The sequence below is a fragment of the Salmo salar genome, chromosome ssa04, assembly GCF_905237065.1.
Source record: "Salmo salar chromosome ssa04, Ssal_v3.1, whole genome shotgun sequence".
Taxonomy (NCBI): Eukaryota; Metazoa; Chordata; class Actinopteri; order Salmoniformes; family Salmonidae; genus Salmo; species Salmo salar.
Genome location: NC_059445.1, coordinates 57,205,062 through 57,222,200, shown reverse-complemented (window position 1 = coordinate 57,222,200; position 17,139 = coordinate 57,205,062). Strand labels below are relative to the sequence as shown.

Below are 17,139 nucleotides of genomic sequence, written 5' to 3'. Positions count from 1 at the left end.
CTGACCACTCCATCAGATTCTCACTTTTTGCTCTTTTCCTCTGTGCCTCCCCAGACCTGGTAAATCCCCTGATCGGGGTGGCAGGGGGGCGATGGAGAGCTATGAGCCCATCTCCCCTCCCCAGAGCTACCAGGATAAACAACAAGAGGCCAGAGAGCAGCAGCAACCACAGAGGCGAGAGGCTGACCAGCCTGAGATGAGGTGTGTAGGACTGGTATATCTTCATAAGAAGTGGGCGTACTCCCATTTGTTTATATTCACCTTACATTGTCTTTCAATGTTATAACTAGGCATTTTTGTATGTTTTGGTGTCTTTAAGGTTTAAGTGACAAACTAAAAAGCACAGATTTCTTTTGTATGTCTACATGCATTTATGTGTGGATACTGGATACCTCCCCCTGGCACAAGGACACATGGATTCAGTGCCCATGGGTGGAATGTGTCTTGTGGGCAGCTGTGACCCATTTGGCATGCCAACGGAGTGGAAACTGGGGAGAGGTGGCACGCTAGCCTACTTAGCCATCTGCTGCCTGACTCTTAACCCTTGTGGTGGCCTTTCTCTGGTTACAGGGGTGACTCTCGCTCCCCTGGCAGTGTCAGCTACCTGCCCTCCTTCTTCACCAGGCTGGAGAACACCTCCCCTATGGTGAAATCCAAGAAGCAGGAGATCATTCGTAAGTTGAACTCCTCTGGTGTCAGTGATTCTGATGTTGGTAAGTGTGCTCTCTTCTTATCTACCTTGTACTAACGTCTTTTAAGAAAGCTTTCCAAAATGGAAATAATGAGACATTTGATGGAACTCAACTTATACAGTATTATATTAACATATAATGGGATGCATTGCACTCATTTCTCATTTTCACAAGGGGAAACATTCTAATAGGAAGGCATACTGTAAAACGACTAACAATGAACTCTCTCTTTAGCGGCATTTTAGTTTCAGACATTTTGTTTACTGTGCTATCATTTCTCCTTTCAGGAAATGCACAACCAGGCACAGAGATCTTCAACTTGCCTGCTGTGACCAGCTCAAGTGCGTTTAGATATTTCTAACACCATCCCATTCTATCACCATTCAAACAAACTAGAATCATTTAAACCAGCAACTTGTGGGTAGTGTTCAGTAAGCACCAAAATGGAATAAAATACATTTCAACAATCGTTTTTCTAAATGTTTTCTGTTTGCATACCCTAAAGAACACGACCGTGCTGGCTGCTCCATATCTTCCCTGTCTAATCGTCCATTGTGTGTTTGGCCCTCCAGGTAGCGTGAACCCCAGGAACCACTCCTTCAGCGACCCGGCCAGTAACCTGGGCCTGGAGGACATCATCCGGAAGGCCCTGATGGGGAACCTGGAAGAAAGGCCAGAGGAGCACCAGGGAGGGCCTCAGCCCAGCTCTAACACCCCCAGCAACGAGGCCCGCCAGGAGGCCAACCCTTCACCTAGCATGGGTCAGTGGCAAACAAGCACACATACAGCCAACTAAAACATTTATATAGGAATAGACACACACATTCGCATGCACACACAAGGAAATTACTGTCTCTATAGGCCCATCGTGGGAATCAAATTCTTAGAAATTCTGATATTTCCAACAAACTCACCAGACTAGTCCTAAGCTTTTGCTAACTCTATTGCATTATTGCTAACACTCTTGTATTTGTCTGATTGTCCAACAGGCAAACAGAAACTGCAGAGCAAAGCCAACAGCCGAAAGTCAAAGTCGCCCAACCCAGGCCAGGCATACGCAGCAGCAGGAGGGGAGCGGCCCTCGTCAGTCTCTTCCGTCCACTCAGAGGGAGACTACCACCAGCAGCCCCCAGCCTGGTCCTGGGAGGACCGGCCCTCGTCCACAGGTACTTAAGGCCCTTAGCCCCATATAAACCCTGACTGTCTGGCCATTTGTTTGTACATCATTCCACATTAACAGCCACACAGGTATTCAGAAATCTAGATTTTATTTTCTTGTATCTCAGAAATAGTTTTTCAGCCTGACATAAGACACAAAGAACAATCTGAATCCCTCTATTGACTATCCTGTCTCACTTTACTCCCCAGGCTCCATGCAGTTCCCCTATAATCCCTTGACCATGCGCATGCTGAGCAGCACACCCCCCTCCTCCATACAGGCCCAGCAGCCCCCACCTGGAGGCCCTCTGGGGCCCCAGCAGCAACAGCGTGTATGGGAGCGAGAGCCCCTACTGTCGGAGCAGTATGAGACCCTGTCGGACAGTGACGACTGAACCCTGCCACAAGAGTCCTACCTGCCCCCATCCCACCCCAGAGGAAGGGCAGGCCTCTCAGTACAGGCCTGCATGCCCCCCCCCCACCCACACCCCAAAAAACTATCCTCACTCACTGGTGCTGATCGAGTGTGGGGAGAACAGGGGGGTGTGGCGGTGTCCCTTTTGGTGCAAGTGCGCCCTCTAGCTGCCAGCAGGAAGAAAGGCAGCGAGTGACTTCTGACGGGCTGGAATCTTCAGGATGGACTGACTGACTCCCTTTACGTCCAGAAGCTTTGATACACAGCCTGCCAGGACGGAGAACGCCTGAGTGGAAGATATGATGTAAGATGAAGAACTTGTAATGTAAAAAGATGAAGAAGAAAAAACACTTTTTTGTGGTCGATTTCTGTAAAGAAATGCTTTTGTCTTTAAGAAAAATCATTGTATGTAAATAGAGTAACCTTTTGCAGTGTTTTTTTCCTGATTTTTAGTGATGCTTTTAAATGGATCCACTTTGTTTTTGAATGAATGGGGGGGTTTAATCTTGAATATCAGTCGGTCTCTCCCTGTCCATCTCTTACCCCCCACCTATCTAGCACCACAGTGAAGCTGCGAGACAGAACCTGTGGGTTGTACTTGATAATGAGGGGAGAACAGAGAACTGTAGGAGAAGCCCTGACCACCAAGCACCACCAAAGCCTGTTGTGGACATAAGTGAATGAAACAAACACGTTAACATTTCAATTGCGGCTTTGTAATTTGATGCCTGTCTTTGCAACACTGTGGAGAAAGATAATGCATGGATGTAACAATATTCCCCCTGATCTAGAACTTAAAGAAAGCTTTTGTCAGTCAGTCACCACACCCTTGAGAAAAACAAAACTAATGTCTTTGGTACAAGTTGAGAACACTGGTGTAGGAGCAAGCAGAAAGGTGAAAGAAGACTAATTAATAAGCTTGATGTTGTTTCTTCTCATGACTACTTCTGGGCCCCCATGTTGATCTGAACTCTGTCATTGAGCCAATAGTTTTTGGATTAAGCTGACCACCACTACGGTGGGTGTATTGTATGGCACACAGTCTGACCCGTAGCTATCCCTCTAGGGTTTCCAACAAGTGCAGAATGTTCTACTTACAGTACTCTGCAACCCATGTTGTCATGGTAACTAAAGTACATCAGGAACCTTTTCTAGAGGTTCGCCCATGCCTTGTGGCTGGAGAAAAATAAGGCAGCTTTAAACACATTTTCTCAGAGATATAAGTTGGTGTTTTTTGATGTTTTTGTTTTGTATCCTTAGTCTTTTTTTTTTTGTATACTGTCCAGACAGAAAACCAATTTGTGTGATTTGTCTTATGTTTTAGACAAAAAAAGACAACTAACCAAACACAAATGGTCTGCACCATTGTTGCACTTTTTGCTTTGTAACATTTGACAACAAAAGCATACTTTCTACCTGTTGTATAACTTATTCACGCTCCTGCAGAGGATTGTACTGAGATGTGCTTTGACTTTGCCCATCACTCATGGAAACCTGGATGTTTATGACCGAGTTCCTGTCTTCTCTTGTAGCTTGGTACATGGTTTTGTAGTGTGACATGCATTGCAGTTTTACTTTTGTTTGGGGTACAGTCAAGATGTTAAGGAAGAGTTGCTTTTTTGCTGTCATGGTGACTATTCAAATCCATGGCCTCTTAATCTATTCTCTCTCAATATTCTAGATTAATATCGTCCGTTCTTTGGCAACAGACATGTAGCTTCTTTAAATTTTGAATTGTGACTAGGTCAACATTGATAATGACAGCAATGTTCCATTGCAAGTCCTTTATGTCCGGATATGTGAAAGCATACCACGTGTTTTGGTTCTCTCAGCTTTTGCTTTGCTTAAATAACAATCCCAATCTGCTCTAAACTAGATTTTTTTTTTATATATTTTTTTTTAATTTTTAAGTCCTAGAGCTCAGATTTTAGCTATCATTTTCAACATCAGTTATTCAACATCCTATTTTTGATGGGATGTCAAGTGTTTACAACGGCAATGACAAAAAGTTTACAAAACTTGAATCTTAAAGAAAATTGAAATGAAGACAGAAAATAATTTGTGCATCTTTACAGCTTGATGGATGAGTCCAAAATGGCAACCTATTCCCTATATAGTGTACTACTTTTGACAAGAGCCAGTGCTCCATATAGGGAATAGGGTGCCATTTGGGTGACATCCAATCTGTCAAACATCCAGTGCAAATTGTTTTTTTTGCCTGTTTAAAATTTGAGACTTGAAAACCCGTGTATCCCATGATGTTGAAATGCAATGTTTGTATCGCACAATGTCTCTTAGTAGTCTATTACAAGAGTTCAGACCAATCAATAAAGTGGATCAGTTCTCCACCTCAAACGTTTGCGTCTTTGTTTCCTTCTCTGATTGGTCATTGGCTTACAAGTTCTGAGACCTCCATCACTTAGTTTAGGGCTAGGCCAAGAGACTAACGGCTCCATCCAATACAAGGCAAGGCTCATCTATAAGTGGCGCAGCGGACTAAGGCACTGCATCTCAGTGCAAGAGGTGTCACTGCAGTCTCTGGTTTGAATCCAGGCTGCATCACATCTGGCAGTGATTGGGAGTCCCATAAGGCGGTGCACAATTGGCCTAGCGTCGTTTGGTTGGGGTAGGCCGTCATTGTAAATAAGAATTTGTTCATTATTTAACTGGGCAAGTCAGTTGAGGTTAAATAAAAAAATATATTCTTATAATGACTCCTAACAGTATAGTGAAATGACTAACAAAACAATCAACTTTCATTGCTAAAATGTTTTTGGTATGCCGAAGAACCCTCAATGGAACAGCCTTTTCACATTCCTGCTGAAGACTAACAGATGGTAGATCAGGGCAAAAGCCAGTGGCAACAGCTACAGAGTGGCGGTAACTCTGCGAGTGCAAGTTGTTTTGGTGTGGCGAAAAGAGAGAAAGGTTGCAGATTCCCTGATCCCTTTGCTACACTTGGACCAGAAATGCAATCTTTGGTCTGGACCGTGGGATCTCTGCCATGAGGTACGCCTGAAACTTTTTTTAGAGAACAGACATGAATGATAGAGGTAAAAGTTCTAGTCTATGCTGTTTCTCATCGTTGTTTGACGGATCTGATCTCTCACCATATGTCCTCCGCTGCCCGGTCTCTTCAGGCCCACGGCAGGAGGTGGGAAGGGTCCTGGCGGATCAGGGCCGGTGCCCATTCGGACCATGACCAGTGGCTGGCCCAGGGAAAATAGCAGGAAATACATCCTGAATCTTCCCAGCCGCAGAGACATAGGGAACAGTTAAAGTTAGACAAGGACTCTACCTGGTCTGTAGATAAAAATACAGAACGAAAGCTGTGTAATATAAGCTGATCACAACAAAAAGTTGATGGCTTATACAACAAATAGGCTAAGACTGTCAGTTAGCATCCATTTGGGGTTGTAAAGAAACATTGTAGTCAATGTGTGCTAAGGGCCTCCTTATTTGGGCAGTCCCACCTGAATACCTCACACCCCTCTGCCCATGACAGACGCTGGCCCCTCTTAAGTCCACCATGAGGATCCTGGATGGGGGCAGGCACCCTCGTCCATCCTTCTGCAATGACACACCACAGGTGCCGCAGAGACCTGAGATATCAACAGCTCCTTCCCTCATCCTGTTCAAGTTCCTGAAAAATAGGAAATGTATTGCTTAAAGCAGTCCGGTGGTCTTCAATTCAGAAAATGTAATTTGAGAAACTAATGTAATTGCCCAGGTATAGGATTGCTCTTGGTATAAAGCACTACACTCAACAGTGTACTTTTATAGAAACGCCCATTTCATCTTACATTAAACATATCATACCACCTTTCCATTGGAGTCAAATTCATCCCAATAATTGTATGGGATAAATACAACCTAAACATGCTCCAAGAAATATAAATAAAGCAGCATGACACTGGAGTGATAGCGGTAGATATCAGAGATTGTTGGGAGGACCTATAGGAGGACGGGCTCATTGTAACGGCTGGAATGGAATCAATGGAACGGAGTCAAACCAGTTTCCATGTTTGATGTGTTTGGTACCATTCCAATGATTCCATTCCAGCTATTACAATGAGCCCATCCTCCTATAGCTCCTCCCACCAGCCTACTCTTTTAGATATGTGTAGGGGTAAGGTGATTAGGTGTCAGAATATATGATAGAGTAGCAGCAGCGTAAATTATGATTGTATGTGAGTGTGTGTGTGCGTGCGTGTGTGTAGAGTCAGTATAAATGTGTGCATGTTATGTGCGTGTTGGAGTGTCAGTGTGTGTGTGTGTGTGTGTGTGTAGAGTCCTTTGAATGTGCATAGAGAAGAAAATACAAGGGTCACCTCAGATAGTCCGTGTAGCCATTCTGTTAGCTATTTAGCAGTCTGATGACTTGGGGATAGAAGCTGTTCAGGAGCCTGTTGGTGTCAGACTTGATACACCGGTACCGCTTGCCGTACGGAAGCAGAGAGAACAGTCTATGGCTTGGATGGCTGAAGTCTAACAATTTTACGGGCCTTCCTTTCAAACTGCCTGATATAGAGGTCCTGGATGGCAGGGAGCTCAGCCCCAGATATGTACTGGACTGTCTACACCACCCTCTGTAGCGCCATGCAATTGAGGGAGGTGTTGTTGCCATACCAATCAGTGATGCAGCCAGTCAAGATGCGCTCAATGATGCAGCTGTCCCTGAGTCCTAAGTTTGGCGACGAGCTTGGAGGGAACATTGGTGTTGCACACTGAGCTGTAGTCAATGAACAGCAGTCTCACACAGGTATTCCTCTTATCTAAGTGGGTGAGGGCAGTGTGGAGTGCAATTAAGATTGCGTTGTCTATAGATCTGTCGGGGCAATATGCAAATTAAAGTGGGTCTAGGCCTAGGGTGTCTGGGATGATGGAGTTGATGTGTTCCATACCAGCCTTTCAAAGCACTTCATGATTACAGATGTGAGTGCTACAGGGTGATAGTAATTGTGGCATGAAGCTTTAGAGTTCATTCCAACAGGAATGATGGTAGCCATTTTAAGACGTGGGGATTACAGACTGAAAATTACGGTTGAAAATTACCATGAATATGTCTGCCACCCGATCTGCACATTACATTTACATTTTATTCCTATATTATCCTTTAACTTGTTAGATGACTCTGCGGAGATCGTAGAGGGACTTCCTATACTTGTTTCTGTCCTCAGTCGTCGCCTCAGGGTTGTCTGCAGTAGCCCTGTCTGCAGTAGCCCTGTATGCAGTGGCCCTGTCTGCAGTAGCCCTGTCTGCAGTATCCCTGTATGCAGTGGCCCTGTCTGCTGTAGCCCTGTCTGCAGTATCCCTGTATGCAGTAGCCCTGTCTGCAGTAGCCCTGTCTGCAGTAGCCCTGTCTGCAGTAGCCCTGTCTGCAGTAGCCCTGTATGCAGTGGGCCTGTCTGCAGTGGCCCTGTCTGCAGTAGCCCTGTCTGCAGTAGCCCTGTCTGCAGTAGCCCTGTATGCAGTAACCCTGTATGCAGTAGCCCTGTATGCAGTAGCCCTGTCCTCCACTGATTTGAGCGTAAGTTTTTCACTATTATACAGTGGCCATATCAGACCTACAAGTCATATTATACCGGCTTGCAAAGTGATATTTAATTCCTATTGGAATCCAGCAATACTGGTGATATTTAAGTCATTTAGCAAGGAACTTTTATTTACCCCAAAATCTGCATTCAGAATGACTGTCAAGGTTAGAAAGACAAATATATAAAGAGACTAACAAACCATTTAAACCGGAACAACCATTTCAGTGACGGGTTCAATAAATCCAACTAACAGATTCCATTAGTTTAGAAACATGTATGTTATATATCTTTGTGCATAACATTTATTAATCAATCAATGCCAAAACACAACAAACAAAAAATACATTGAAAATATATAAAATCTAACTGCAATAGAGCATGCTGGGAAATGTGATAATGATGGCTGTGGTTTTGCCAGTCTAGCTTGACCAGCTAGACCAGGGGTATTCAACTCTTAAACAACAAGGTCAGGAGCCTACTGGTTTTCTGTTCTACCTGAAGATTAATTGCACCCACCTGGTGTCCCAGGTCTAAGTCCCTGATTAGAGTGGAACAATGAAAAAACGAAGTGGAACTAGCTTTGAGGTCCAGAGTTGAGTTTGAGGGAGCTAGACTATGTAGGACCAGCATAGACCAGTATAGACCAGCTTGGTCACCAGCATCACCAGCATACCCTACTATAATTAGCTGCTCACCAGCATCACCAGCATACAAGCATGAGCTGGTCACCAGCATCACCAGCTTGACTAGCTGGTCAGCCAGCTTAACCAGCTAGCTAGACCATGCTGGTCAGACCAGCATAGAAAAGCATGGATCAGCATAAAACAGCATGGACCAGTTTGAAAATGTAGGCTGGTCTATGCTGTTTTTTTAAAAGGAGGGTAGTTCTCATATAATTCTCCATATAGCAAGATGTGTTATTTAGGAAATGTTTTACTAACATACAATGTGTCTGCAGGCCTCAGTGTCAAGGATGGATGTAGATCAGGGGTATTCAACTACATTTACATTTACACGTCATTTAGCAGACGCTCTTATCCAGAGCGACTTACAAATTGGTGCATTCACCTTAAGATATCCAGTGGAACAACCACTTTTCAATTGTACAGCTATATCTTTTTTTGGGGGGAGGGTAGGGGGGGGGTAGAAGGATTACTTAATCCTATCCCAGGTATTCCTTAAAGAGGTGGGGTTTCAGGTGTCTCCGGAAGGTGGTGATTGACTCCGCTGTCCTGGCGTCGTGAGGGAGCTTGTTCCACCATTGGGGTGCCAGAGCAGCGAACAGTTTTGACTGGGCTGAGCAGGAACTGTGCTTCCGCAGAGGTAGGGAGGTGAACAGGCCAGAGGTGGATGAACGCAGTGCCCTTCTTTGGGTGTAGGGACTGATCAGAGCCTGAAGGTACGGAGGTGCCGTTCCCCTCACAGCTCTGTTGGCAAGCACCATGGTCTTGTAGCAGATGCGAGCTTCAACTGGAAGCCAGTGGAGTGTGTGGAGGAGCGGGTGACGTGAGAGAACTTGGGAAGGTTGAACACCAGACGGGCTGCGGCGTTCTGGATGAGTTGTAGGGGTTTAATGGCACAGGCAGGGAGCCCCGCCAACAGTGAGTTGCAGTAATCCAGACAGGAGATGACAAGTGCCTGGATTAGGACCTGCGCCGCTTCCTGTGTGAGGCAGGGTCGTACTCTGCGAATGTTGTAGAACATGAACCTACTGGATCGGGTCACCACCTTGATGTTAGCGTGTTGTCCAGGGTGTTGTCCAGGGTCACGCCAAGGCTCTTAGCACTCTGGGAGGAGGACACAATGGAGTTGTCAACCGTGATGGCGAGATCATGGAACGGGCAGTCCTTCCCCGGGAGGAAGAGCAGCTCCGTCTTGCCGAGGTTCAGCTTGAGGTGGTGATCCGTCATCCACACTGATATGTCTGCCAGACATGCAGAGATGCGGTTCGCCACCTGGTTATCAGAAGGGGGAAAGGAGAAGATTAATTGTGTGTCGTCTGCGTAGCAATGATAGGAGAGACCATGTGAGGATATGACAGAGCCAAGTGACTTGGTGTATAGCGAGAATAGGAGAGGGCATAGAACTGAGCCCTGGGGGACACCAGTGGTGAGAGCACGTGGTGCGGAGAATATTCTATATGTGTAGGGAAGTATTTAAACACTTGCTTAGGTCCAACCTCTGATCTTTCCAAGCATTTTTAAAAACTACGCCTCAAAACCTTCCCCATGCCACCTGGTAGGAGCGACCTGTCAGGTAGGACGCAATCCAAGAGTGAGCCGCGCCGGAGATGCCCAACTCGGAGAGGAGGATCTGATGGTTCATAGTATCAAAGGCAGCAGATAGGTCTAGAAGGATGAGAGCAGAGGCGAGAGAGTTAGCTTTAGCAGTGCGGAGAGCCTCCGTGACACAGAGAAGAGCAGTCTCAGTTGAATGACCAGTCTTGAAACCTGACTGATTTGGATCAAGAAGGTCATTCTGAGAGAGATAGCAAGAGAGCTGGCCAAGGACGGCACACTCAAGAGTTTTGGAGAGGAAAGAAAGAAGGGATACTGGTCTGTAGTTGTTGACATCGGAGGGATCGAGTGTAGGTTTTTTGAGAAGGGATGCAACTCTCGCTCTCTTGAAGACGGAAGGGACGTAGCCAGCGGTCAAGGATGTGTTGATGAGCGAGGTGAGGTAAGGGAGGTAAGGGAGAAGGTCTCCGGAAATGGTCTGGAGAAGAGAGGAGGGGACAGGGTCAAGCGGGCAGGTTGTTGGGCGGCCGGCCGTCACAAGTCGCAATATTTCATCTGGAGAGAGAGGGGAGAAAGAGGTCAAAGCATAGGCTAGGGCAATGTGAGCAGGACCAGCGGTGTCGTTTGACTTAACAAACGAGGATCGGATGACGTCAACCTTCTTTTCAAAATGGTTGACAAAGTCGTCTGCAGAGAGGGGGGGGGGGAGGATTCAGGAGGGAGGAGAAGGTGGCAAAGAGCTTCCTAGGGTTAGAGGCAGATGCTTGGAATTTAGAGTGGTAGAAAGTGGCTTTAGCAGCAGAAACAGAGGAAGAAAATGTGGAGAGGAGGGAGTGAAAAGATGCCAGGTCCGCAGGGAGGCTAGTTTTTCTCCATTTCCGCTCGGCTGCCCGGAGCCCTGTTCTGTGAGCTCGCAATGAGTCGTCAAGCCACGGAGCAGGAGGGGAGGACCGAGCCGGCCGGGAGGATAGGGGACATAGAGAGTCAAAGGATGCAGAAAGGGAGGAGAGGAGGGTTGAGGAGGCAGAATCAGGAGATTGGTTGGAGAAGGGACTTTTCAAGGCGTCAAGCTCATTGATGAACTCTCCAAGGGAACCTGGAGGGCGATAAATGATAAGGATGTTAAGCTTGAATGGGCTAGTGATTGTGACAGCATGGAATTCAAAGGAGGAGATAGACAGATGGGTCAGGGGAGAAAGAGAGAATGTCCACTTGGGAGAGATGAGGATTCCAGTCCCGCCACCCCGCTGACCAGATGCTCTCGGGGTATGCGAGAACACGTGGTCAGACGAGGAGAGAGCAGTAGGAGTAGCAGTGTTTTCTGGGGTAATCCATGTTTCCGTCAGCGCCAAGAAGTCGAGGGACTGGAGGGTAGCATAGGCTGAGATGAACTCTGCCTTGTTGGCCGCAGACCGGCAGTTCCAGAGGCTGCCGGAGACCTGGAACTCCACGTGGGTCGTGGGCGCTGGGACCACCAGGTTAGAGTGGCAGCGGCCATGCGGTGTGAAGCGTTTGTGTGGCCTGTGCAGAGAGGAGAGAACAGGGATAGATAGACACATAGTTGACAGGCTACAGGAGAGGCTACGCTAATGCAAAGGAGATTGGAATGAAAATTAACTAAACAACTGGGGAAGCGAGAGAGCAGGGCCTCCCTCACTAACCATTCGCTGAAACACTCAAATATAACTATTCCAACTTCCACTTAGAAATTATAATTGATGTAAACTACAGTGGTTCAATGTTTCCAGGAATAGGCTCAAACTTAGTTTATTCAGCTAGATAACTTGGTACAGTATTCTTCCATGAAACCCACCCAGTGCACCGTGTCTTATGACGCCGTAGCTAACTAGCATGCTAGCATCCAATAACACACGGTTAGCAACAATACTTGGTTACAACAAACTACCAATGGATCATTCGTGTCCGTGTCTAGTTCCTTTCATAACGCAGAAGTAATTAAACGTTGGCTAGCTAACACAAAGTCAGTCCTGCTAGCTACACAAGTGGACTACACAACTCGAAAGCTTACGTTGCAAAAATCTTATTGACTAAAAATGATACAGTACTGCTAGCTGGTAGCTGGTAGAGTTGGCTAGCTAGCAGTGGCTGCGTTTACCTTTATCTTTGATACAAAGACAACTATGTAGCTAGCTAACATTACACTAACTACTATTTGGGAAGGCCACACACATTTCCTTCACAAACCTCTTGTTAGTAGAAAGAAATTGTTTCAGTTGGTAAGCTAATTTCCTGCAGTTCAACACATTTTGCCATGGGGCGGAGATACATTTTTACAGTTTTAAAGCTAATTTCCTGTAATTCTACTCATTTTGGCATGTCTTATGTGTGTTCATATGATACCTGAGTGACTCAACAAAATCAATGGGGGTCGAGGTCCCGGGTCACGTAATCCGGCCATGATAACTACAAGATTTAGATAGCTGGTTAGCCTAATTTATCTAGAAAACATGGGCTAGTTGGTCAACTGGACATTTTCGTCAGGTTGTAAATAGCTCTCTAAGACCTGTCAGTGAATGACTTAACAAGAGGAAAACTGCCCTTGCACTACCACATGTCAAAATTGCACCTTGTGCATTCTACTATTACAACTCTCAACAGCATTAAATTAAAAGCCTGACTGAGTTCTTAAAAATAAAAACAATGAAGTTGGGACTCGCGGTCCTTATTGACCCCATTCTGTGTCCGGATCCGGACTACGGTCTGCCTGTTGAGTATGGCTGATGTAGATTATCTGATTGAAGAAAAGTGGGGAAAATGGCTGACATGGAGAACTTTCTGTCTCTTATTTCTTGTAGGCCTACAGAGCATATATTTTAAACACTCTCTTTCTCAATTGTTAGAAACTTGGGGAGGATTGAAAATGATTTAATTGTACTTTTCTTTCATTGATTTATATAAAATACTCCATAATATCAACGTGATTTTTTTAATATATGAATTTTGACAAATTAATACAAATTACATAACTAAAATGTAGTCACTGCATGAATACATAATAGGGGTTGACATCATTTTTGAATGACTACCCTGTCCTCTGTCCCTCAAACAAAGGTCTCTCAGTCAAGTGTTGAATTTCAAGCACAGATTCAACTACAAAGACCAGAGAGCTTTTCAAAAGCCTCAAAGAAGGGCAGTGATTGGTAGATGGGTAACAACAATAAAACAGACACTGAATATACTGTATCTTTAAGCATGTTCAAGTTAATAATTATGCTGTGGATCATGTATTAAACCACCCAGACACATCAAAGATGCAGTCGTCCTTTGTAGTGACTCCACAATAATGACCTAAATGACAGAGTGAAAAGAAGAATACAAATATTAAGAATTAAAATATTCCAAAACATGCATATAGGCACTAAAGTATACTGCAAGAAAAAAAAAACACTGCAAAGGAATACACTTTTTGGCCTAAATGCAAAGACTTAATTTTGGGCAAATCCAACACAACACAAAACATCGCTGAGTAACTGCCTCCCTATTTTCAAGCATGGTGGTGGCTGCATCATGGTATGGGTATGGTTGACATCGGCAAAGACTGGGTAGTTTTTCAGGATGAAAAGAAACGGGATGGAGCTAAGCACAGGCAATATCCTAAAGGAAAACCTGCTTCAGTCTGCTTTACATCAGACACTGGGAGAGGAATGTACCTTTTAGCAGTACAATAACCTACAACACAAAGCCAAATCTACACTAGAATTGCTTACCAAGAAGACAGGGAATGTTCCTTAGTGGTCAAATAACAGTTTTGATTTAAATCTACTTGAAAATCTATAGCAAGACATAAAAATTGCTGTCTAGCCATGAAAAGAATAATGGGCAAATATTGCACAATACAGGTGTGCAAAGCTCTTATGAGACTTACCCAAGAAGACTCATAGCTGTAATCACTGCCAAAGGTGTTTCTAACATGTGAATCCATATCTAATCAAGGTATATTAGTGTTGTTCATTTCTATTCATCTTTCAAAAATTATAGATTTTTTAAAGAGTATTTTGTGTAGATCGTTGACAAAAAATGTTAATTAAATCAATTTTAATCCTACTTTGTTACACAATAAAATGTGAAGATATCCAGACTTTCTATAGGCACTGAATGAATTACAGGTAACTGCCAAAATAAAGGAAACACTTGAGTAAATGAGGGATACAAAGTACTGTAGCTATTATTATTTTACTATTGGCAAAATATAATGTAAACAACTTAGTACTTTGACCAACATATATCCCAATCCCAGTATGCACTATACGTATTGCGAGCTTCTAATGGATTACAGGTAGACCTCTGATTAATTTTGTATCATACATTTTGTATCTCGTGCTTTAATGTTACGCTTTGCCCATAAACCTTTCTCTGGCACATTTGCAGGTTCTGAGATACCTTTATTTTTACCTGCGGTGGCCGAACAAATCTTCAAAGACATACAGAAGACAGAAGAGAAAACTCTAAGTGAGTTATAGCTTGAAAAAAACCCACTAGTTTACTCATCTGTGAATGTCATGCAAACACATCTCTAGTCGGGTGTGCCAGCCAGCATCGGGTGTGCCAGCCAGCAGATGGCACTGTTGTTATGGCTTTGTTATGACTGACCATTTTGTCTGAGTTTCCTGTTTTTATCACATCTGTTGAGACAACACAGATGTTTGTCTGAAGACAACTCTCATTGGACTGAAGACTGTTCCAGTAATTGTATCAGCCAGCCATATTCTCCCTTCAACATTTTGGACATGGATTTAATTCTAACCGATTTTTTGTCATTTCTCTCTTTCCTTTGCACCACTGAGATTTCCTCTGTGTGTAGATTCTGGGAATTCTCTCTCCTTATTACTCTCGCCCCCTCAGATTATCACTCAGCCTGGCTTAGTCATCACCAGTAGACTATATTTGTATCATAGACCAGACTTTGTATAATGGCCTCTGGATCAAAGAGATCAAAATTAACTCCTCCAGTCCAAACCAAATGTTGAACGTCTTTTAAAACATATTTCAAGAAAAAATGACCAAGTGCTGATTTATAACCTGAATCTTTCCTGTGAATATAGTATACCCTATAGCAGGCTTCCTGAGATTTAAAAATATAAATAATCCTGGCATGCTATTGCACCAGAGGGAGGACTGCAAAAGGCATTGCATGATGTGGGCTAGGGAGAGATAGTAGGCCTAGGCTATTCTATGCCCTTCATGATGTCAGTAGCTACACTCCTCTTCATTGAGGTCAAGCCCTTACTTTCTCCAGAAGCTGTCAGCATACTCCTCTCTTACTGTCTTCATGATAATTAAGGATATAAAAGCAAATTGCGAATTCACTTTTCATTATACTGTCTCTGAGGAATTATTTAACAATAAGGGCTCCCGAGTGGCGCAGCGGTCTAAGACACTGCATCTCAGTGCAAGAGGCGTCACTACAGTACCTGATTCATATCCAGGCTGCATCACATTCGGCTGTGATTGGGTGTCCTGTAGGGCGGCGTCCGGGGCAGGCCATCATTGTAAATAAGAATTTGTTTTTAACTGACCTGCCTAGTTAAATAAAGGTTTCATTTAAAAAAATAAGATCCTATTTTAGGCCTATAGCTTATTTAAAACCAGATAAAGAAATGATTCTAACTCCATCACTGTTTTTGTGTGTTTTCTTTGCAGTTGCTGATGATCTGCTCATTGCGTGAGTGTTACTGTACCTTTCACCTCTATTTGACCTGGGATTCTTCTCATGGTGTTGCACCAGATCCTTTCTCATCATGGACACACCTTGTTTTACCAATAATCACATTTACCATTCCGGACATCTTTTTTGCCAATCCTACACACGTCACATTTAAGGTCACTAAAAATAGTTTGGAACACTCCACGGCAATCAAAATACACCACAACACACTAGTCATAGCTTTTTGTAGGGGTGATCCTTCTAAAAACTCTCACGTCACTGAAACTGAGTGAGTGTGTTTTATTGGGGAAACCGGTGGGAGTGAGTGGCCTTTTGTGGCCTGTGCTTCCCACAGTGAGAGTGAGATGCCGTCACTGCCACCTAAACAGACATAAACCTCCCTTATTGGTTGGCTGGTTAGTGAGGCATTTCCTGATGTAGTGGGTGCTGTGGCCATAGTTGTGGCTGGGTCACATCCTGTCCTGTGTTTTGTTAATCCTGAAGGGTAATTTGCCTGGTTTAGCACTTCTCTTCAGTCCTTCATTACCTGAATTTACTTAGCTAATTAGCTGAGTGTGTTAGGAATAATGCCATCAGGCTTACTGTCTCAGTCGCTCTCTTACTCAGGTGTTTGTTTAAATGAAAGTATTTTCTCCATTAAAAGAGCTAGCCTTAATATGGGTCCCTTTCCCTGCCTGTCCCCTGTCCCTGTCTCTCTCCCAGGATAAGGTTTGTGTTTGGCTCCTGTGCCCTGCAGGCCCTGGACCTGGTGGACCAGCGCTCTGTCACCTGTGTCTCATCCTCCAGTGGACGGACAGCATATCAGGTGAACATCTGCTACCCACTTTGTAATAGGGTTTAACACTGGTGACCGGTATCCCGAGATATCCCGACGGGTACCGTGGACTTACAGTCAGCTCCAAAAGGATTAGCACCCTTGATAAAGACGAACATAAAAGACTGTATAAAAAAAATAATACGAACACAGCTATATTGTATGCAGAAAAATAGAAAATTATATTATTTTATACCGATACAGTTGCTCAGAGAAAGAAATTTTGTTGAACAAGTACAAAATTATTGTCTTCCATAAGGATTCTTATAAATAAAATTGCATTTATAAATTCATCTAATTTTAAGAACCTGTATTGTGGCCTTCCATTGCGTCCTGTGTCACTGATGTATAAAAATGAGGTAACACGTATGTAAAATACATTTTTAATTTATCCCCATGGGGAAAGGCAAAGAACTCACAAATAGAAATAGACAAATGGTTGTTGACCTTAAATCAGGCAATGTGTACAAAACAATAGCTAAAAAAGTAAATATACACAGCCTAGATGTGTGTTGGGTCATTGTCCTGTTGAAAAACAAATGATAGTCCCACTAAGCGCAACCCAGATGGGATGGTGTATCGCTGCAGAATGCTGTGGTA

The 17,139-nt window shown here is 44.1% G+C and overlaps 1 protein-coding gene and 1 pseudogene across 6 annotated transcripts in view; both read left to right on the top strand.

The window, feature by feature from the left end:
• Positions 1-4,620, top strand: part of LOC106603505 (nuclear receptor corepressor 1) — a 106,593-nt gene extending 101,973 nt beyond the window's left edge. For all 6 annotated transcript variants that reach the window (XM_014197283.2, XM_014197285.2, XM_014197282.2 and 3 more), the window contains 6 exons: positions 55-201; positions 571-713; positions 980-1,033; positions 1,265-1,453; positions 1,682-1,858; positions 2,061-4,620. In XM_014197283.2, coding sequence (XP_014052758.2) covers positions 55-201; positions 571-713; positions 980-1,033; positions 1,265-1,453; positions 1,682-1,858; positions 2,061-2,245 — 895 coding nt within the window. In that variant the 3' untranslated portion in view covers positions 2,246-4,620. The remainder of the gene's footprint in view (positions 1-54; positions 202-570; positions 714-979; positions 1,034-1,264; positions 1,454-1,681; positions 1,859-2,060) is intronic.
• Positions 4,621-5,269: 649 nt separating this feature from the next.
• The window catches only part of LOC106603422 (zinc finger SWIM domain-containing protein 7-like), a 46,399-nt pseudogene continuing 34,529 nt past the window's right edge, over positions 5,270-17,139 (top strand).